General features: G+C 33.6%; 2 protein-coding genes across 2 annotated transcripts; both read left to right on the top strand.

Moving 5' to 3' along the window:
• Positions 1–8,450: 8,450 nt before the first annotated feature.
• LOTGIDRAFT_173458 (hypothetical protein) lies at positions 8,451–18,782 on the top strand (the record flags this gene model as incomplete). Its single annotated transcript, XM_009051190.1, has 3 exons — positions 8,451–8,514; positions 17,805–17,917; positions 18,528–18,782. 3 exons carry the CDS (start codon positions 8,451–8,453, stop codon positions 18,780–18,782), a joined length of 432 nt encoding a protein of 143 aa, XP_009049438.1.
• Positions 18,783–20,788: 2,006 nt separating this feature from the next.
• On the top strand, positions 20,789–22,722 carry LOTGIDRAFT_201069 (hypothetical protein; the record flags this gene model as incomplete). The annotated part of the gene is made up of 1 exon (XM_009051189.1): positions 20,789–22,722. One exon carries the CDS (start codon positions 20,792–20,794, stop codon positions 22,058–22,060), a length of 1,269 nt encoding a protein of 422 aa, XP_009049437.1. The 3' UTR covers positions 22,061–22,722.
• Between the last annotated feature and the right edge of the window lie 478 nt (positions 22,723–23,200).

Below are 23,200 nucleotides of genomic sequence, written 5' to 3'. Positions count from 1 at the left end.
CGAAGAATCAGCCTGTTACCGCCTTCGTCAGGAAGATAATGAAGCAATAAGCCATGGATATCAGCGAGGCTTAATATATGTCCGTATCGTGTAATAGGCAAATCTCTTAAAATCAATGCTTTTTATTTGAGATCATCATTTGGTTGTTAATAGCACACCAAACATAGTACATGATTAACACGTTTTCTAGCTCCCTGGGGGTTGTTTTTATCCAACAATAGCTTCGTCTGTCTGGAGGCTATTTCCATCAACCCTATCTCATTATATCATGTTCACAAGCTCGTATATCTAGAAGCATATTTCTTACATTCGACTGTCTGGGATAATATTAAAATAGCGGCATATACAGTTCTGTTTATTCAGTAATTAAGTTAGTAATTAGTTTAGACATGAAAAGAAACCAGTTACTATTGACAAGAAACTAGTCACTATTCAACAGAAGGCACGGGCACTGGTACAAAGTAAAAATGTAAGTAAAAAGTAAGAGTGTGAGTGCTATCTTTGTTCAGTAAGTAGAGATAATGTTTAGAGTGTAGTATAAGTGCTATCTTTGTGCAGTAAGTATAGATAATGTTTATAGTGTAGTATAAGTGTTCAGTAAGTATATATTGTGTTTAGAGTGTAGTATAAGTGTTCAGTAAGTATAGAAAATGTTTAGAGTGTAGTATAAGTGTTATTTTTGTGCAGTAAGTATAGGTAATGTTTAGAGTGTAGTATAAGTGTTCAGTAAGTTTAGATACTGTTTAGTGTAGTATAAGTGCTATCTTTGTTCAGTAAGTATAGGTAATGTTTAGAGTGTAGTATAAGTGTTATCTTTGTTCAGTAAGTATAGACAATGTTTATAGTGTAGTATAAGTGTTCAATAAGTATAGATTGTGTTTATAGTGTAGTATAAGTGTTCAGTCAGTAACGATGATGTTTAGAGTGTAGTATAAGTGTTATCTTTGTGTAGTAAGTATAGACAATGTTTATAGTGTAGTATAAGTGTTATCTTTGTGTAGTAAGTATAGACAATGTTTATAGTGTAGTATAAGTGTTCAGTAAGAAGAGATAATGTTTAGTGTAGTATAAGTGTTCAGTAAGAAGAGATAATGTTTAGTGTAGTATAAGTGTTCAGTAAGAAGAGATAATGTTTAGAGTGTAGTATAAGTGCTATCTTTGTGCGGTAAGTAGAGATAATGTTTAGAGTGTAGGATAAGTGTTCAGTAGTATAAGTGTTATCTTTGTGCAGTAAGTATAGATAATGTTTAGAGTGTAGTATAAGTGTTCAGTAAGTATAGATTGTGTTTAGAGTGTAGTATAAGTGTTATCTTTGTGTAGTCAGTATAGATAATGTTTATAGTGTAGTATAAGTGTTCAGTAAGTAGCGATAATGTTTAGAGTGTAGTATAAGTGTTATCTTTGTGTAATAAGTATAGACAATGTTTATAGTGTAGTATAAGTGTTCAGTCAGTAGAGATAATGTTTAGAGTGTAGTATAAGTGTTCAGAAAGTATAGATAATGTTTATAGTGTAGTATAAATGTTCAGTAAGTATAGATAATGTTTATAGTGTAGTATAAGTGTTCAGTAAGTACAGATAATGTTTAGAGTGTAGTATAAGTGTTCAGTAAGTATAGATAATGTTTAGTGTAGTATAAGTGTTATCTTTGTTCAGTAAGTATAGGTAATGTTTAGATTTTGGGGAAGGGAGGGTTTGATTCTCCCAAATGTACAGGCCTAGGGTGGAGCAGACACTTTATTTAGAAATTAGGACTAAGGGTCTTGATATTGGGTTTTCTTCTGTTCTTATTCTGATCTGAAATTAGAAAAAATAAGTATAGTATCTGTTATGTACTGATTGTTTTTAGTTTACTATGAACAATATTATCATTTAAGTTCTTATTTTTTGAATATGCAACTATCATTTTCTGCTTATAGACATGGGGGAATTTCTCTTGAAGGCTCTTATAGTGGACATGAACTATCTTGCTTGCTCGATTGCTGCTTGTATTAAACGGGACAACAAAGGGTGCTATGCCTATATTATGATGAATATTTAGTCCTATAGGTCTTGCTGTATTCAATGTCTCAATCCAATGGGCTTCCCAAGATTGACGGAATTTGGTAGTTTCATCTTCGGGCAAGTCAATTTCTATACGCTCAATTGGGATTAGGGCGAGATCGTCTATTGAATGGTCGTCGAGGTTGAAATGATTAGAAACAGTCTTGTCTTTCTTAATGTTTAGAGCATAGTATAAGTGTTATCTTTGTAAGTATAGATGATGTTTAGAGCATAGTATAAGTGTTATCTTTGTAAGTATAGATGATGTTTAGAGCATAGTATAAGTGTTATCTTTGTAAGTATAGATGATGTTTAGAGCATAGTATAAGTGTTATCTTTGTAAGTATAGATGATGTTTAGAGCACAGTATAAGTGTTATCTTTGTAAGTATAGATGATGTTTAGAGCATAGTATAAGTGTTATCTTTGTGTAGGAAGTAGAGACAATGTTTATTGATAAAAATTCTCAATTATTTAACTCTAGTAGAAGAATAATAACAAATAGAAACGACAGCAAAAATCAACAAATTCCACTAAAACAAATAAACTCTTGGAGCGTTCACTGTCCCCTGAGTTATGGTTGTTTTTATGACTCTAGGAAATTGGTGAAAAAGCTTTGATGATTTGATAGGATGATAACTAGTGGAGAAAGTGTATTAACTTATATATGGTTGACTAAACATCGTGCGAATAATAAAACTTGACTATAACCATCTCTGTTATGGCCTTTATTTTCTAGATTGATGTCGAGATACGATATATTATATAGTCAATAACTAATCGACGTTTCTCGGGTGGTTTTACTGATAGAAGGTGATCAGAACATAGTCTCATAAAAACATTGGCCTAGGCCACAACGATATGTACGGGCTTCGATAGATAGTCAAATTTGTGTTTCCAAGGTAAGCTGTAATTTCATCATTCTAAAAATTAATATTCTTGAAGGCTATTTACTGTGCAGGGGCTTATATAGATTTTTTTATTAGAATTGTGGATTTGGGGGAAACCAAAATCCTTTCGCTTTAGCTACGTAATAAGACGCTTAATTTTAGTAAACTTGCAAAAACCAACTAGTTTAAATAACGGCTGATTGATAATTGGAATGTTATGCGATCAGTGTCCCCTATACACTTAAAAAAGTTGAAGACATCTTTCCAATCCCTAAAATTTGCTAGAAGGAAAAGCGTCGTCTGTATTAGGTAGCTAACGAGATGCTGACGGTACCCAATGTTTCCAGTATATTTAATGTGATGACATCAAGTAAAATAGATGCTAAATTAATTACTCATTTCAATAACAGCTACTGTATATTTTATATAGAAAAAACTAATTTGAAAAAGATTTGGTTGACAGTTAGTGACAGGTTTTCTTTTTTAAATGTTCCAGTTTGACACATTCTTCCATTTCAATTATACTCGAATAAAGCGAATACGAATCCTACAACGTTTTTACTTTTGTCACAAAGAATGAAATGTTATATTGATACCAAGCTGTACTATGTTCCTTAGCTTTACAGTGATAGTAAAGAGATTTTATAAACTTTGCAAGTTTATCAGGGACATCTTCACAATGTCAAGCTATTACGAACAGCATCAAATGCTTGACAACATTAAGCACTTTCCATGCATCACTGAAGTAAATGTAGCGATTTGATTGGACAGTTCACCACCGAATATAGCCAATCAGAGATTTAGACAGAAAGTCTGTATACCATAAACCATTATTTTTTTGTCAAGGTCTCTGATTGGCTGTATTTGCTAGCATACAATCCAATCCAATCGCTAAATTCAAGAAGAGTGGCTAATGATGTCAAGTTATCAGACGCAGTTTGTAATAGATTGTGAAGATGTAAAAGCATTGATGGTTTATGGTGTATACTATCTAATGCTATTCATCCACAGAGGCCATGAATTGATAAATTTTAGGATTCGCATTCGAGTGGTTATAAGTTAACTGATTCGCATATATTCGTAGTTAGTTCTTACAATTCTTGAGTTATCAGGAATTCGTGTCAAAAGTTTTGAGCTGTTCAATGTTTTTGCCACAAACTCCCGATAAAAAATGTCTTAGTTAATTAGTAACAAAATCGTAATGCATTCACAGGCATCGTAATCCATTCGTAAACATTCTGAATTATTCTTAACTCATTCGTTGATTCGAATTCAATAACAGTCCGAATTATCAAGAGCAGTCAAAAATTCATTTTTATTCGTACGTAATTTCATACATGTATTCGTGAACCTATCGTACTTGTAGCGTAACTAGATCGTATATAGAATTGAACCAGAATATGTGCTAAAATTCTACAAAACCTCACGAATTCTAAAATATACAAATCTTGCTTAAGTCTCTAAAAGTCAAGTTTGACATTAATGTAGTATTATTCTATTTCTACAGACTGAGACATTCTAATTTTATATAATTATTAATTTATGTCGGGTTGATTACATTATCTTCCATAAAATACATACATTTTATATTAACACTACAGCAAATAGAATAGAGCGAATAATAATTCAATATGACAGGTTCGCTATCCCACAATACTTCATTGTTAGCAAGAGACGGGTCCTACATTACATGATTGGTTAAAAAATAATGTCATTAAAACGGGATTGCAGGGTCGTAACTACATCAATGCAAATGAGACAAATGCCTCATGCAGAATTTGACAAGAAAAGATTTTAAATAAATTAGAAATATAAACATATCTGCTGAATATATCACCTATTTAAGGTAAAGTGGTTAATTTTTGAAGACTACCGGAAGCGTTGCGATGAAAGACATAACTGTCTTTAAGGACAACATGATTTTTGCCTCATGAATGTAGAGGCAAACTTTTCAGATTACAATTAAAAAAGTAGATTTTGGAAAAACAGAAATAAAGGCTCAAATACGACATATTTCACTTATTATTCTGAATAAAAAAACTTGTAATTTTTACCTGGGTGATAATTAACAGATGAATTCCTGTTATTTGTAATCTATAGAAATAGGTAAAGAAATTCCTAGTTTGAGATAGTTTTGAAGGAATTATGCTATTTTAGTAAATTTCTAGCACTACTGATGACTATTTACATATATTCAATCCTCAAAAATGGCGAATCTGTCCCTTTAAATGACTCATATCATCAGATGTTGAGATATGTATACTGTTATATCATTGTCGATTGTAAGTGATTAGAGATATTATTATGTATAGAGTTTGAGATTTCCAGCTGTTGGTGTGAAACTATGGTAATATATAATATCAATATGTATATCTTATTGACAACAGGCATGGAGTCTTTTAAAGGGACAGTTTCGCCATTTTTTCGACCAATCGTAGGCCTACCTTAGTCTCAGTCTCGGGAAAAATTTAGCTACGTCAATTAGTAATAGTAGTGATCACAGCTCACAGTTTTTTGAGACACTGTCATATATAGAAATGAAAAAGAAATTCCTAGTTTGAGATATTTTTGAAGGAATTATGCGATTTTCGTACATTTCTAGTACTTCTGACTGAAATCAACCCCCCTCTTTAAAGGACTACTTCATATTAAAATTGACATGAAATTTAAAATCTCAAACTTGGTCAATAAGAGTATATGTTCATCATGAACTTACCAGGTGCCATAACTAAAGAATAGAGTGTTTATATAAGACGAAATATCCTAATAAATAAGTAATTATTTAAAAACGCTTCTAAGCATGTTTCAATAATTACTTAGTTTTATAATGATTACTTAGTTTTATAATGATTATTTTGATTAAAGAGGGATTCTGTTTTAGTTATGAAACCATTAAGTCCACTGATTAACAAAGACTCATTTTGGCCAAGTTTAAAAATTTCATTTATTTGGGCCTCTTGGGGTAGTATATATCTTTAAAGGGATTTTGAACATTTTTTTCTTAATTTTCCAAACATTCTAAAGCTTAATGGTTTCTATTTGTATCATTCTAATTTTTATTGAAATGCTGGTTCGTATAAGACTGTTTATTGTTTTCATGTTTTCAAGAGAAGTGGAACTATAAAAGAAAGATGATTGTCGTGAGATTAAATCAAACTATCAAAAAACAAAACTGATTAAAAATACAACACTTAACGTATTTCAACACGCTAACCACTTTTTATACTCCCAATCCTTTAAAGGGGCAGTATGCAAAGTTTTCATTAGGTAAAATTTAAAGATTTCTAAAATATGCCATTAACTTCTATGTACGTTATGAAACTGAAACTGTTTAAAAGATGACGTGGATCTTGAATATATGTAAATAGTCTTCAGAAGTACTAGAAAAGTACGAAAATCCATAATTCCTTTAAAAATTTCTCAAACTAGGAATTTTACAGCTCAATACTTTTACTTTAAACCTAAGGGAAATATTTCTCTACAATATGGCGTTTATTTTTCTTTAAATTAGTTTTCCAATAAAAAAGAAAAAGCGACTGTTTACGTAGTTTTAAAAAGTTAACGGCAAGATTTAGTTAAAACTTTGGTAAAGTAAGAAACACAGCCATGTTGATTTTTGTTCGAGACTACCCTTTTAAAGGGACAAATGTAATGTGTACGGGGCTTGAGTGCTGTGTAAAAAAACCATTAGATATTTAAAGCGTACAAGAGTGTAGTGCAGATAGCCTAATGGGCCTGAATGTGTTTCACATTTCATTACAAACGTAAGAAAAAGATGTAATTTAAGTATTAGGTTATAGTGAAAATATAACGGCTTGGAAAAGCATTAAGGTTGATGCGGAAGAGAAAAAGTGTGTTATTTTGTAATGGATAAACGGATCAAAAGGAATTGGCTTTTCTCACTAAATCCATCACCTTAGCTTATAAAGTAAAGACAGACACGCCAAGAATCTAGTTCACTGTTCTACGATTCTTGTGATTTTATCTGTTATCAGACAACAACCTAGGACATATTCCATGACGGTAAATAACACACACTTGGGATTTGTTTATCAACAAGTTAATAAGCGGTGACCGTTTGTATTGACTGCACGTCGTAGGCGTCAGTTAGTGTATAAATAATAAGGAATGAAAGAAACAACCGTTCAACGTAGGTTTAGAAAGATCCTGTCTGTCCTTGACCAAAACTCTTGGAATTGATCTTTCCCAGATTATCTGTACCCATTTACAGCTGGGTAGAAAGTGTTCAACAGTGCCGTGTTTTTGTGAGTTGTTTGAAACCTGTGTTAAACTAGACACTAATACTTTACAGTTTGGGTTCATATGTTTTTATATCGAAAGTAAGATTGGATTTTAAAGGAATTATTATGTATTTTCACGAAACTTTCTTTCTGATGTTATGAGGATTTTCCGGATTTTTTTTGTCCCCGTTTATTCTTACAATGTTCTGTCACAGATGTTTTCAAATGACTTTATTGTTAACCAATCAAAGTGTTACATGTAAAACCCGTTTCTTGCTAACATTAAGGATTTGTGGGATAGCGAAACCTAAAGTAGAGCATTTATGGCCGATATCTCATAAATCATAATCGTTGTTATGAAACTTATCCTACGCTTTGATTGGTGAAAAATGGCGTCATTAGAACGCAACTATCGTAAAAAATGGTAGATTACAATGGAGAAGAAATTACCAGAATAGATTAAACGAAATCGTAATCTAATTTTAATTGACTATCATTTTCCTACATGTTTTTTTTTTCATTTGTAGAATGAAATTTCTTTTCTTTTCAGGTAACGTGATTAATTTCTATTCTTCTGATTTTCATGGCGAATTTTCTAATGACTTTTAATCCTGAAAACACGGAAGTTTAATGGCTTAAGTTTCATAGTAAACAAAATTTTATTTGATTTTTAAAACAGTCAGGCATCAAAGCTGTACTGAAGTAAAATTCAGGTACCAAAGCTTATTTGAACCGTAGAAAGTGAATATCAAAGATTAATTGTACCGACGGAAGTGAATATCAAAGATTATTTGTACCGAGGGAAGTGAATATCAAAGATTAATTGTACTGCAGTGAAGTGATATATCTAAGCTTATTCCGAGGGAAATGACATGTCAAAGCTTATTTGTAGAATAGGGAAGTGAAATAAATATCAAAGCTTATTTGTACTGTAGTTCAGTGAAATATCAAAGCTTATTTGTACTGGTGCGAACTGAAATATCAAAGCTTATTCCGAGGAAAGTGAAGGGAAGTGAAATATCGAAGCTTATTCTGAGGGAAGTGAAATATCGAAGCTTATTTGTTCTGCATTGAAGTGAAATATCAAAGCTTAATTTTGAACTATTTTTTTTTACTTTTTACATGTTATTTAATTAATTTTTGGAACAAAAACTATCTTCAATTGTTGTAAGTAAATGATGATACAATGTTTCTGTTCAAATGGCGCCGTTATAATTGAGATAGTTCTTAAAGTGTAATGGAGTTTTTATGGTAACAGACACTGAGTAACAGAGAAAATGGTGGAAATAATATCAAGTCGACAAATCACTCTCTGGTTCGTGGCATTCATCACATTTATAGGTAAGCCATTTTAAAGTTTCCCCAGATAATCCCGATATTATGTTGGTGTGTCTTGCAACTGCTACTATCTCCACTTTAGCGTTGACGTGAATCATACGGGTTTGGGTGGAGCAGAGGGAGAGGTCACAAAATTGTAAGGGGAGCCCCACAAGCAATTCTGTGTAGGGTTCTTTGGGACTGTCCCCTAGTAAGAATGCTTCTATACCTCAGTCATAGTAGTTAAAACCAGAATATGATTGCGATTGATATGGTTTGGCGAAATGTACAACCCGCGTTAATACATGCCCAGAAAGTAGCAGTGTTAACCAGTTGAGAGGGCCGGGCGCCCTGCTAGTTTCTCAGTGGTCTCAGTCCGGACCGAGAACAAGTCACTTCAAGAGCACCACCTCTTCTTTACCTGAATGTGCTAATGAAGAAAGGCGACGCCATATAGTGTGTATTATGTGAGAAATTTTGCTAGGATAGTGGCAATAAGTCACTGTTTGTCGATTTACTACTATCGAGGGATCTTTATCGTGCACAAACTGGCTATAGATTTAAGACACTATTATTCTAGTTATTAAAATGGCAAATAAGGTTTTGAAATAGAATAATGATGAAATTGTCTCTATCGTGATTACAACTGTTTATATTTGATTTAACATTCAATTTGTTTGGTGTAATCCCGTATTTTATTGACCAGCTTTCTTACTCTGTAATATCAAATAGCTATTAACTTGACACGCAATTCAACATTCTTTAAGTCATCTTTTCTCATTACTCCAGTCGACCTAGCTGAATAAGTCATCTTTTATCATTACTCCAGTCGACCTAGCTGAATAAGTCATCTTGCCGCATTACTCCAGTCGACCTAGCTGAATAAGTCATCTTTTATCATTACTCCAGTCGACATAGCTGAATAAGTCATCCCACCCCATTACTCCAGTCGACCTAGCTGAATAAGTCATCTTTTCTCATTACTCCAGTCGACCTAGCTGAATAAGTCATCTTTTATCATTACTCCAGTCGACCTAGCTGAATAAGTCATCTCACCTCATTACTTCAGTGGACACAGTTGAATAAGTCATCTCACATTACTCCAGTCGACCTAGCTGGTTAAGTCATCTTTTATCATTACTCCAGTCGACCTAGCTGAATAAGTCATCTTTTATCATTACTCCAGTCGACCTAGCTGAATAAGTCATCTTTTATCATTACTCCAGTCGACCTAGATGAATAAGTCATCTCACCTCATTACTCCAGTCGACCTAGCTGAATAAGTCATCTCACCTCATTACTTCAGTGGACACAGTTGAATAAGTCATCTCACATTACTCCAGTCGACCTAGCTGGTTAAGTCATCTTTTATCATTACTCCAGTCGACCTAGCTGAATAAGTCATCTTGCCGCATTACTTCAGTCGACACAGTTGAATAAGTCATCTCACATTACTCCAGTCGACCTAGCTGAATAAGTCATCTTTTATCATTACTCCAGTCGACCTAGCTGAATAAGTCATCTTGCCGCATTACTTCAGTCGACACAGTTGAATAAGTCATCTCACATTACTCCAGTCGACCTAGCTGAATAAGTCATCTTTTATCATTACTCCAGTCGACCCAGATGAACATTTCATCTCACATTACCCCAGCCGACCCAGTTGGATAAGTCATTTCACCTCATTACTCAGTCGACCTAGCTGAATAAGTCATCTTTTATCATTACTCCAGTCGACCCAGATGAACATTTCATCTCACATTACTCCAGTCGACCCAGATGAACATTTCATCTCACATTACCCCAGCCGACCCAGTTGGATAAGTCATTTCACCTCATTACTCAGTCGACCTAGCTGAATAAGTCATCTCACCTCATTACTCCAGTCGACCTAGCTGAATAAGTCATCTTGCCGCATTACTTCAGTCGACACAGTTGAATATATCATCTCACATTACTCCAGTCGACCTAGCTGAATAAGTCATCTCACCTCATTACTCAAGTCGACCCAGTTCGATAAGTCATCTCTATTCATTACTCCAGTCAAATATGTCATTTCTCATTACTCCAGTCTACCCAGCGGAATAAGTCATCTCGCCTCATTACTCCAATCGACCCAGTTGAATAAGTCATCTTTCTTCGTTACTCCAGTCGACCTAGTTGGATAAGTCATCTCTATTCATTTCTCCAGTCGATCCAGCTGAATTTTCATTTTTTTTATCATTACCCCAGTCGACTTAGTTGAATAAGTCAGTGTTTCATTACTCCAGTCGACCTAGCTATAAAGGGGCACTGAATAAGTCATTTTTCCTCATTATTCCAGTCAGCCCAGCTGTAAATTGGTTCTTAATAAGTCATTTTTCTCATTATTCCAGTCCACCCAGCTGTAAATGGGTACTCAATAAGTAATCTGTACTCATTATTTTCAGTATACGTGCATACAATTGAAATATATTAAAGCTAATCGAACGTTATCAAGAGAGATAATCGATGACACCATGGACGAATTTTCCTCACATTCGAACTCTTTTGGACGCTGCCTACCTAAGCTCTCCAACGACGCAGAAAATTTTCCAGTTTGACAGTAATCGCGAAATGATTTTAAGTTTTGGTTATGAAGAAAACCCAGGAAATGAAAAGAATCCATTGTGTTGACAATCTAACATGAAATTTCTATTTTTCCTCATATCTAATCTTAAAAACCTGTCAAGCTTGAAATTGGATATCGATTAAAGCTAACGTGTGTAAATATTATATTTTATGACTTTTACTCTTTAAGTAGACCTAATGCATTAAGTGTGATCTTGGAGTTGAGCCATCAGATTTTTTAGGGTCAATGCTTCGTGGTACTTTGCTTTTCTTTTAACTATCAAGCTTGCAGGAACGTTCACCCCATCTTCACAATATCAAGCTTTTACTAACTTCGAAAATTACAGCAGCACTGAAGTTTTTTCTGTGTCGATAAAAGTTGATGTTTGATGTAGCGTAATTGACCCCATCCCTCATTGCTTCACTTTGGATATCGGTTTAAGACCATTCGGAAATTTCGAAATTTCCATGTGACATCAGTGGGAAGAGCCATCTGGTTTTCCGACTTAGCCCCACCTCTTACGAGCACCACCCGGAATCCTATTGATGTCTAGTGAAAAAGGCTGGATATTAATTTTATTGATTAAAGTTTCTCTAAAATTACTGTACCATCTTCAAACTGTTTACTCTTGGTCTGATGCCTTGATTACTTCATTTGAACAGATTTTACCAAATACTGATCATTTTAATTTTAATGTTGAGTTATCTTGACCTTGGTCTCTTTTAATCAAGGGGATCTACCGCAATGGATAACAAACATCCAATTAACAATGTTCATATAAACAAATGGATGCGGTTAATTCGAGAAAGATCAAGAAGTAGAAATCGTGAACCGCGGTTGTTATCCTTGTAACGAAATGGTTGTTTGCTTCTCTCTGAGTGTTATTTTACTTCAGTTAAATGGATTGTTATGATGTTTTCATGTGTATCTTGCACCATTTTCAGTCAGCAATTCCAACACAACTTACTGTTTGATGACGTCACTAATCGCGAAATATGCATTATCACATGAGGCCCTTCGCGATGGTGACGTCATCAAACACTTAATTTTAGTGGAACTGGAATTGCAAGAACCGCAGTCGTCTGATTTAAATTGGAATGGTGCAAATTAATGCTATCAGTGTCCCAGATACACAAAGAAAACATTTTATAACTATCCCTTGAATGTCAGTAACTATGAACTCCAGCAAAATGATAACAGGAAATAGCTATCAAATAAATTGGTCATAATTAGATATATTCGCGCGGTAATTTCTTCCCTTAATTGCGCTTCAATTATCATGCCTCTGTTCTACTCGTTGGCAAGGTATTGTTTCGTTTAACCATTGAACAAATTACTATAGAAATGTAATAGTCATTGTACGATTATCAGAGAATAGGTTTAATCAAAACAGTTATCGAACGCATCTTTTTTTTCTCCTTAAAGATGGGTTCCCTTATTTTTATTTATGAAAATGAAAATGCTCATACTTATATGAGTAGAAAGTAGAGGTGTTTTAATAACTAAGATACCAGTTTGTCTCACACGCCCTTAATCAATTCATAATTAGCTAAATTGGAAGAGAATTACCAGCAGAATTCCAATGAGTGACCGATAAAGAAAGGTCAAAAAGTCTTTTTTTGTTTATCCAGACTGTACATAATGGACATTTATGAATGGTTAAAACTAGTTTGCTTAATTTGACACTAAAAAATAAGGAAACCCATCTTTAAAGAAACATAGTCCGAAAAGGAAGTGAAATGAAATACTATTGGGCTAATGAAGACGGGGAAATTTTGCCATGGCAAACTCAAATGTCGAGGGATCTTTAATGAACAGCGCCCGTGACACATGGGGTTTCATTTTTTCTCATCCAAATGACATGACGCTTTTTCATGTCAGCCCCTGCGACCTGTATCTCTGACGTATTATCTCGACCTATCAGTGGCTCAACAAGAACTGTGGACTTCAGTGCATCACCCTCTGCTCTTGCAATTTTGTTCTGGGGTTGGGGCTCCTTTAGGGACTAGGACGTGGACTTGGTTCAACCAGTCCTTCTGGTAGTTGAGCCACTGCGACGTATTACGGTGTCTAACCCAATGAGCAACCGTTTTCAGAAAGCTAAATCACCACCAATGACTTATTACTTGATCTTTCAGATTAAAAACCATCAATCATATTATAGTGGACAGTATATAAAGTTTTATTGGTATTTACTGTGATTTATTACCTTCAATAATTGATATAGTCACAATGTCATAAGGTTTTATTATTCTTTACTATTGATTTAACTATTGGATTAGTCACAATCAAACTTCAAAGAGTAAAAAATGTAAGAAATTTAATGTATTTGATCAAAAAGAAAGCTTTTACTTTTCTGAAACAGGACATTCTAAAACCAACAAGTTTTCTTTCATTTAATTTCTTTAAAGATCCCTCGACAGTTGGAAATCGAAAAAGAGCAGGCTTATGCCGCTGTTCTGGCAAAATTTCCCTCATTGCACCCTACATGGCGTTGCCCGTCTTCATTAGCCCACAAGGTGCAGAAAAGTAGGACGTAAAACTCCATTCATTTCATTTTTTCATTTAATTTCTGTATAATAGTAATAAATAATCATTAATAAAAACTAAATTAGGTGAAATTAGGACCAAATTTAACAAAACCGATTTACCTTACGATTACGATTACGATTTACGATGAGATGAGATTACCTTTTTTGTTCAAATTTCGTTCAATAACGAAACCAATTTTGTTCTGGGATAGTTTCTTGATGCACTGGCACAATGATATTGTTTTGATCGACCAACTTGACGTAATTGTTCGAACTGATATTATTGCAGACAGGTCCCTTTCAAAAAACAAAAACATTATAGAGCAATTTGAGATGACCATGGGGAAAATAACTGGATATCTGGGACTAGTTAATGCAACCATAGTAAATAATTAAAGTAACGTTAATATCTCCTGTTGGACAACCGGGATTCCACGGTCTGACAGCTGAGTGTCATGGTAATCTTACCAGATTTATTGTCTTGAGCAGACGACATTTTCCACCTCATCAAAATTCAACACAAACTCTCACTGAAACTTGTGTTTCATTCCGGTTTCCCCTTGTCAGTGTGGCAGGTCAGTGAGGCTTTCTTGGAAAAAGAGCCGGATGGGGAGATCTCTGAGAGATTCTTTACTGCAATCTTTTCACCACTCGTATCAACTACAAAGCTGCTAGTTACAATGTTCAACTCTCAGACACTAACGAACATTGGCGATATCTTTTATACGCCCACCTGAAATGTGCAGTGTATATTGGCAGAACCTATGTCCGTTCGTTGTTTATCACCAAATAAATCAAAGAAGGAATCAAAAAAAAAAAAATTATTAAACAATCGAAAAATAATGGATATTACCTTGTCTAGCAAGCTACCATATAATTGTCCCATCGGCTATTTTTCTTGATAACATAATGACTAAGATAGGATAAATTTAGATAATTTCGTTTTGTCTTCTCTGCCCATTAAGTAATTCGCCTATAGCTAAATATGGATAGAAACGAGAAATTTAACGACACATTCATAGACCATACACTACAAGGATAACAGCATAGGTTGATCAGCTGAAGGGGCCTGGCTTAAGTTTAAATTTTCATAGTGTATCAGTGACACTGCCAGCATCGATTCGAACAAATCCAAATTTCAGTCAGAGGTCTGTGATTTTGTCTAGAGAAACTATATAACAATTCCTTCAAAATACTCTATATAACAACCCCTTTAGATAAGCTATATAACAACCCCTTTAGATAAGCTATATAACAACCCCTTCAAGTAAGATATATAACAATCCCTTTAGATAAGCTATATAACAACCCCTTCAAATAAGCTATATAACAACCCCTTCAGATAAGCTATATAACAACCCCTTTAGATAAGTTATATTACAGTCCTTTTCAGATAAGCTATATAACAACCCCTTTAAGAGAAGCTATATACCAATCTCTTCAAGAAAAGCTATATTACAATCTATTTAATAGAAGCTACATACCAACCCTTTTAAGGGAAGTTATATTAAATCTTTAAGATATTCTATATAACAATACCTTTAAGATACTTCATATAACAACACCATTAAGATACTCTATATAACAACACCTTTAAGATACGCTATATAACAACACCTTTAAGATACTCTATATAACAACACCTTTAAGATACTCTATATAACAACACCTTTAAGATACTCTATATAACAACACCTTTAAGATACTCTATATAACAACACCTTTAAGATACTCCATATAACAACACCATTAAGATACTCCATATAACAACACCTTTAAGATACTCTATATAACAACACATTTAAGATACTCTATATAACAACACCTTTAAGATACTCTATATAACAACACCTTTAAGATACCCTATATAACAGCACCTTTAATTTACGCTATATAACAACACTTTTAAGATACGCTATATAAAAACACTATTAAGATACTATAATAACAACATACGCTATATAGCAACACCATTAAGATACTCTATATAACAACACCTTTAAGATACTCTATATAATAACACCTTTAAGATACTCTATATAACAACACCTTTAAGATACTCTATATAACAACACCTTTAAGATACTCTATATAACAACACCTTTAAGATACTCTATATAACAACACCATTAAGATACTCTATATAACAACACCATTAAGATACTCTATATAACAACACCTTTAAGATTCTCTATTTAACAACACCTTTAAGATACCCTATATAACAACACGTTTAAGATACCCTATATAACAACACCTTTAAGATACTCTATATAACAACACCATTAAGATACTATAATAACAACCTACGCTATATAGCAACACCTTTAATATACTCTATATAACAACACCTTTAAGATACTCTATATAACAACACCTTTAATATACTCTATATAACAACACCTTTAATATACTCTATATAACAACACCTTTAAGATACTCCATATAACAACACCATTAAGATACTCTATATAACAACACCTTTAAGATACTCTATATAACAACACCTTTAAGATACGCTATATAACAACACCTTTAAGATACTCTATATAACAACACCTTTAAGATACGCTATATAACAACACCTTTAAGATACCCTATATAACAACACCTTTAAAATACTCTATATAACAACACCTTTAAGATACCCTATATAACAACACCATTAAGATACTCTATATAACAACACCTTTAATATACTCTATATAACAACACCTTTAATATACTCTATATAACAACACCATTAAGATACTCTATATAACAACACCTTTAAGATACCCTATATAACAACACCATTAAGATACGCTATATAACAACACCTTTAAGATACTCTATATAACAACACCTTTAAGATACCCTATATAACAACACCCTTAAAATACTGTATATAACAACACCATTAAGATACCCTATATAACAACACCTTTAAGATACTCTACATAACAACACCTTTAAGATACTCTATATAACAGCACCTTTAAGATACAATCCCTTTAAGAGAAGCTGTATAAAGATATAAAGTTACAGTTAGACATTATATAAAGGTAATTAGTCATCCTATAGAAGTAAAATAATCACATAATATATATTTATTACTTTTATTGGTCTTCCTTGTAATAGAGTCGTTATGTTCTATACCATAATAAATTACACTATCGCCATTTTGCTCGATTCCAATTTCCATATGTTATATGTTCAGTAATTGTAACTAAAGAACCACAGATGTCTGACAGAAAATTAGAATTATGTGCACCTATGCTTTCTCAAAACCTTTTTTCTTTCTCTTTGTTAATACTGTATAAATTTTAAATCAGAAATTATTTCAAATGCGCAAGATTAAACCTCTCCTTCCTTCAAAACTTGTTAAATGATTCTATTTTGCTCATTTTCAGTCTCATTTTTACTGCTCCACCATTTGGGATCCTTGTAATAATTATTATTTAGCGGACCTTAATAGACTTTAAAAAGTGGCTTTTAGGCTTCTTCATAATAAAACAGTACTGAAACTTTCTCCTCTGTCATCTTCCCATGAAACCTTATCCTCATCATTGAATATTCTTACAGTTCAAAAGCGTCATTTAGTCAATAAATACATTTTTCTCTTTAAAATAGTAAATGGTAATTGTCCAGTGTATCTTCAAATCTTTCTTCAATATAAAAACACACCATATGCACCCATTAACCAGAGATTTCTTATGAAGAATAGCTTCAAATATAAAGCCCCTTGTTTATAGAACTCTTTACCTCGATCATTAAAGAAAATCAATGTTCTGTCAAAATTTAAAAAGCAACTTCTTTCTTTCTTAGAAAAACAACATGATGAATGATAAATGTATATAACTGTTCAAAGTTCTACTGCTTGTGATTGTAGTTTTGTTGTTTTTAGTTCCTTTTGTATTATGTGTTGTGTTCCTTTGAAGGGCAAAATTGTAAAAAGGCTAGGCCTAATTTTCACCCTAATAAAGATTTTATTATTATTATTATTATTATTAAGAAACTTATTCCTGGTATAGTAATACGATACAATGACTTGGTGAATATTCCTGAAATAATCTGTTCGAAATATCGAGTTGACAATCAAGTCGCAGAGTGGTATCCGTTGATCTGTAGTGATGAAAAAGGTTTTGGCTTGAGAAAGAGTAAAGCTAAAAAGGCCTATATGATTCCATGACATATTTCTATTTTAATTTCAGGAATTACTGAAAGTTTAAAATGTTGGCATTGTGTGGCTGATAATTGTGAAGAAGATCCACAAAATAATTACAAAGCTAGTCAAAAGACATGTCTCGAGGGTCAAATTTGTCAGGTGAGGTATTCCTTAAATTGATTTTAAAGATGTTTTCCAAAATTTTATGTGTATTGAGTACAGTCATTTTCTAAAAGGACAACAATTAAGGTTCAAGTGAATCGGCATAATGTACCATAATGAAGCCAAATTTCTTAGTATTAGTATTCCCAGATTATCCAGCTGGGTAGACTGGAATAATGACCACTGTTTGCTCGTTATTATAAGTTGTATTTATTTTGTAATTACAGAAAGTGTATTTTGAGTTGTATTTTTTTATTTTGTAATTACAGAAAGTGTATTTCGAGTTGTATTTTTTATTTTGTAATTACAGAAAGTGTATTTTGAGTTGTACTTTTTATTTTGTAATTACAGAAAGTGTATTCTTATTTTGTAATTACAGAAAGTGTATTTTGAGTTGTATTTATTCTATTTTGCAATTACAGAAAGTGTGTTATGAGTTGTATTTATTTTGTAATTACAGAAAGTGTATTTTGAGTTGTAGTTATTTTGTTATTACAGAAAATGTATTTTGAGATTTATATATTTTGTAATTACAGAAAGTGTATTTTGAGATGTATTTGTAATTACAGAAAGTGTATTTTGAGATGTATATATTTTGTAATTACAGAAAGTGTATTTTGAGATGTATAGTACAGAAGATGACGTGAAATACAAGTCACTGGTCAGAAGTTGTGCCGAGGATTGTTCCAGCAGTAATGACTTCTATAATTGCTCAAATGATTTATATACCACGCGTGGCTGTATTAAACGATCATGTTGTGACGACGAAGACTTGTGTAACAATTCACATAAAAATTTTACTGCGTTCACAATACAACTAATCATCGTGGTCTGTGGAATATTGATGTTCTTCGGTAATTGAAGACGAATTGCCATCATCTGTTTCTATGTTTTTCGAACTGCGGTCACCAACCATCGTATTACCCATTATAATACTAGAGTGGCGTCAGTAACATTATTATTGTGTCAAGAACATCTAGAACATTTTGTATCCTTGTGTCAGCATCATTAAATGGAATTTAACAACCTATGTTGTCATAAAGCGCAAATAAAAATAGGCAAAGGCAAACAAGCGCAAAAATGGTTAACTAAGCCTAAACTATATTAAACGAAGGGAAAATATGAGCTAGAAAATGTATACAATACGCAAAGAATGGTAAATAAGCGCAAACAAAGTACAAAAAAATGCAAACCATTGGAAGTTATGAGCAAACAACGGTAAACAAAGTGCAAACAACGGTAAACAAAGTGCAAAAAATTGCCAACAAAGTGCAAACGATGTAAACAAAGGGCATACAATGGCAAACAAAGCGTAAAGTACAAAAGAATTAAACAAGACGGAAGATTGAATTAAGCAAGTGTACGTACAGTCATGAACACATAACGTGAGTCTGACGAAATTCTGGGATATTACCATCGTATCTCGAATACGGGTTTTGACATGGTCTTATAACGAATGGCGGGGGGTAGGGGTGGTTTGGACACTATGGGTTATTTCATGCATAGGATAAGCCAATGTCATCAGACAAACAATGAGAGAATGAATGAACTATCCCACTGGAAATAAATGAAGCAAAGTATTCAGACTTATATGAATTACATATCTGATCATACTTTAGTCTCGGAAACAGGATATTTTAAAACCAAGCCAATCAGTAACAGTGTTCACTGCTCACCGTCAATATTTGAGCCTTCAAATCCATGTGTGTCCAGAATTATTTTAAGATAGGCCTACTCTGTGAAAAGACATATATAGAATAGAACGTTAAATTCCTAGTTTGAGATATTTATGAAGGAATTATGCGATTTTAGTACTTTCAACATTTAACCTGCGTTTAGATAATTCAATTCTGCTCTGTTAATAATTTATATTTATGAATGTATATACCGTGGTTCTACCCAGAATTATGTTCAATTTTTAATAATAAAGTTGTTTAAAATTCATTACAAAGGCTTCTAACATCGATTTCTTCCTTTTCCGAGCCGGGCTGACATGATATAAGCGACTAGAAGTTCTGACCAATGCTTCTGTCCTGACAAAATACCCAGATGCAGAAACCTAGGACGTGAAACTTCAATCCATACCATTCACTCTCCCTCCGCCCCTGCCCCACAGAATCCCAACCTGCACATTCTATGTGTGAAGGTGACCTTGATTTCTATGACATTGAGTTTTTGTCCAACTTTTCTGTCCTGTTCTATGTTCTGTGGCTATGTGCAATGAGGGAAATTTTGCCATGACAACGACAGTTGTCTTCTCTTTTTCGATTTCGAACCGAGGAGAAGGGTATCCACGATTGCCAATCTTATTAATTACACGTCCTGAGATGGTTTTACCGAGTCACATTTGAATTACTTCCCATTATCCTATCATTCCACAGACAATGTGTAAAAGATAGAACACTATTCATTCTCTGTTTGACATTTCGAAAGCACTCTTAAATAAAAGCCAAATTACATTATAGGAGCAGTCTGGATTTTCTTTTTTAATAGATTGGAAAGGGTGTTCAATAAAGCAAACTAGCCTATAGAGACTTATTCTGGAGATTTTAACTTAAGATATTGAGCTGTTATAGACCAAACAACAGCATTTGTTAAAACTGCTTTTTTAATTAACCATTTTAATTAGGAACAAATTTTAAAACAGATTCAGGTTGATCATTGCATATAGCCTACATACACCAAAGTAAGTAAGTCGGCCTTTTCACGTAAAATTTACACAGTTTTCAATAATGAAAATTTCTGACGTCCAATTCTGAGGACTTATAGGGCTAATGCCTACATAAATTATGTGTTAAAAATATCTCCGTTTCATATCCATAATTCGACCGATTATTTTTGTACGAGTTCAAGGGCACATAACTCTTCAAAATGGCTGCCCTAAAGAAAATTTCTACACTTTTCCGTAGAATTTCTTTGAAAAATGTCGTTCATGCAGAATCTAAACGATGTTGTTCATATTTTCCAATCGACGACACACTTTTTGGATTGTCTGACGAGCAAAAGCAGTTACGTCAAAGCGTTTTTCAGTTTGTGCAGAAGGAATTAGCACCAAAGGCAGCTGAAATCGACAAAACCAATGATTTCAAAGACATAAGAAAATTTTGGTTAGATTGTGGCAAGATGGGTCTACATGGTATTACAGCACCTAGTCAGTTTGGTGGATCAGAAATGGGTTATTTGGACCATTGTCTCGTCATGGAGGAGATCACCAGAGGCTCAGCCGCCATTGCCTTGAGCTATGGAGCCCATTCCAACTTATGCTTGAATCAAATTGTCAGAAATGGTACAGAAAAACAGAAGGAAAAATATCTTCCCAAGCTTATTTCTGGAGAACATATCGGAGCTCTGGCCATGAGTGAACCTAACAGTGGTTCTGATGTTGTGTCCATGAAACTAAAAGCTGAAGACAAAGGCGATCATTTTGTGCTAAATGGAAACAAATTCTGGATTACTAACGGCCCTGATGCAGACGTCCTTGTGGTTTATGCCAAAACAGATTCCAGTCCTGGCAAAAAACCTCAACATGGCATCAGTGCTTTTATTATAGAGAAGGACTATCCTGGTTTCAAATCAGCTCAGAAACTTGATAAATTAGGCATGAGGGGGTCCAATACATCGGAACTGGTGTTTGAAGATTGTAAGGTTCCAGCAGAAAATATGCTTGGGAAAAGAGATCAAGGCGTTTATGTGTTATTCAGTGGCCTGGACATTGAAAGATGTGTTTTGGCATCTGGTCCTTTAGGTATTATGCAGGCATGTTGTGATATAGCCTTTGATTATGCCCATGTAAGAGAATGTTTTGGAACCAAAATTGGACATTTTCAACTTATCCAAGGAAAAATGGCAGACATGTATACAATTTTGAACGCCAGTCGATCGTATGTTTATAATGTAGCCAGAGCTTTAGATAGAGGAGAAAGACATCCCAATGATTGTGCTGGAGTTATTTTGTACACGGCAGAGGCCGCCACAAAGATGGCGCTTGATGCTATTCAGATCTTGGGAGGAAATGGTTACATTAACGATTATGCCACTGGAAGACTTCTACGAGATGCTAAATTATATGAAATTGGCGCTGGTACCAGTGAAGTTAGACGATTAGTTATTGCTAGAGCTATTAATGCACAATATCGATAAACTTTTAGTGACATTGTATCTGTCATTCGACTGTCTGACCACAATGTTTTAATTTTTACCAACATTTATGTTTGAATTTAAATGGATTGCAAAGAGGTTTTCTAAACAAAGTGTTTGATGATGTCACTAAGCACAAAAATAAGAACTTTGTGATTAGTGACGTCATGAAAGGCGCATTTTAAGTGGAATTGCAGGCCCCATAGGCGCTTGATTGAAAATTGGAATGGTGCAAATTGATGCTATTTGTGTCCACGTAAACATTAAATTTTTTAAAAAACCTCTTTACAGTCCCTTTGATTATCAACTTCAAAAAGCTGCTGTCAGTCATTGATTGTCTTTGAAAGCAATTTCTTGGTGGACGGTGTTTTTATATCAAATGATACAGATTAAAAATTATATTTTTGACAGGTCAAGAGTAAATAATGAAGTTTTTTTTGTTTAGAGTATTAAATCAAATTGGCTGTGATGTATTTTCTTGTTCAAGATATTAGTCTACCTCGTACTGTGTGTTCTTTTATAGTTAAAGGGATTGTAAAAAGGTTTCTGAGTGTTTTATGATATTTTATGTGTTCTCAGCGAGATCATTCCTCACTATTTTGTAACATTTTTTCACTCGAAAAATGTATTCAACAAATGAACCGATATAAAATGATACTCCACATAGTTCAGTGTTATCCTTGGACGGAATGTTCCTTCATGATTTTCATGTCCGTAGTGATTGACATCAATTTCAGTTGTATTACCTCGCCTCTCATTTCCTCCTCAGTCTGACAATTCCTCCCCATTTCCTGTTGAAGTGTGCATTTATAATCCAGTTGGTTAAAATGGGAGGGGGGACCAATATTTTTATATGCCCACATGAAATGGGGGCGTATATTGTCGTCACCCTGTCCGTCCACAATTGCTCGTAAACACTCTACAAGGCACAATTCTTGATTGATTTCAACAAAACTTGGTATGGTTGTTTGTAATTACCCAAGGATGAACCCTATTTAAAAAAAACTCAAAAATAATAAGTATGGGTTATTGCCTTTGTTCTTAAAACACGTTCATGTTTACCTTGTAAACAACCAAGAAGTTACAATTTTGGACGGATTTTGACGAAACTTGGCATGAGTGTTTGTTATCACCCAAGAATAG

This window comes from Lottia gigantea, assembly GCF_000327385.1.
Source record: "Lottia gigantea unplaced genomic scaffold LOTGIsca_160, whole genome shotgun sequence".
Classification (NCBI taxonomy): domain Eukaryota; kingdom Metazoa; phylum Mollusca; class Gastropoda; family Lottiidae; genus Lottia; species Lottia gigantea.
The sequence above is the reverse complement of the archived record's forward strand: the minus strand, read 5'-3'. Positions and strand labels throughout refer to the sequence as shown.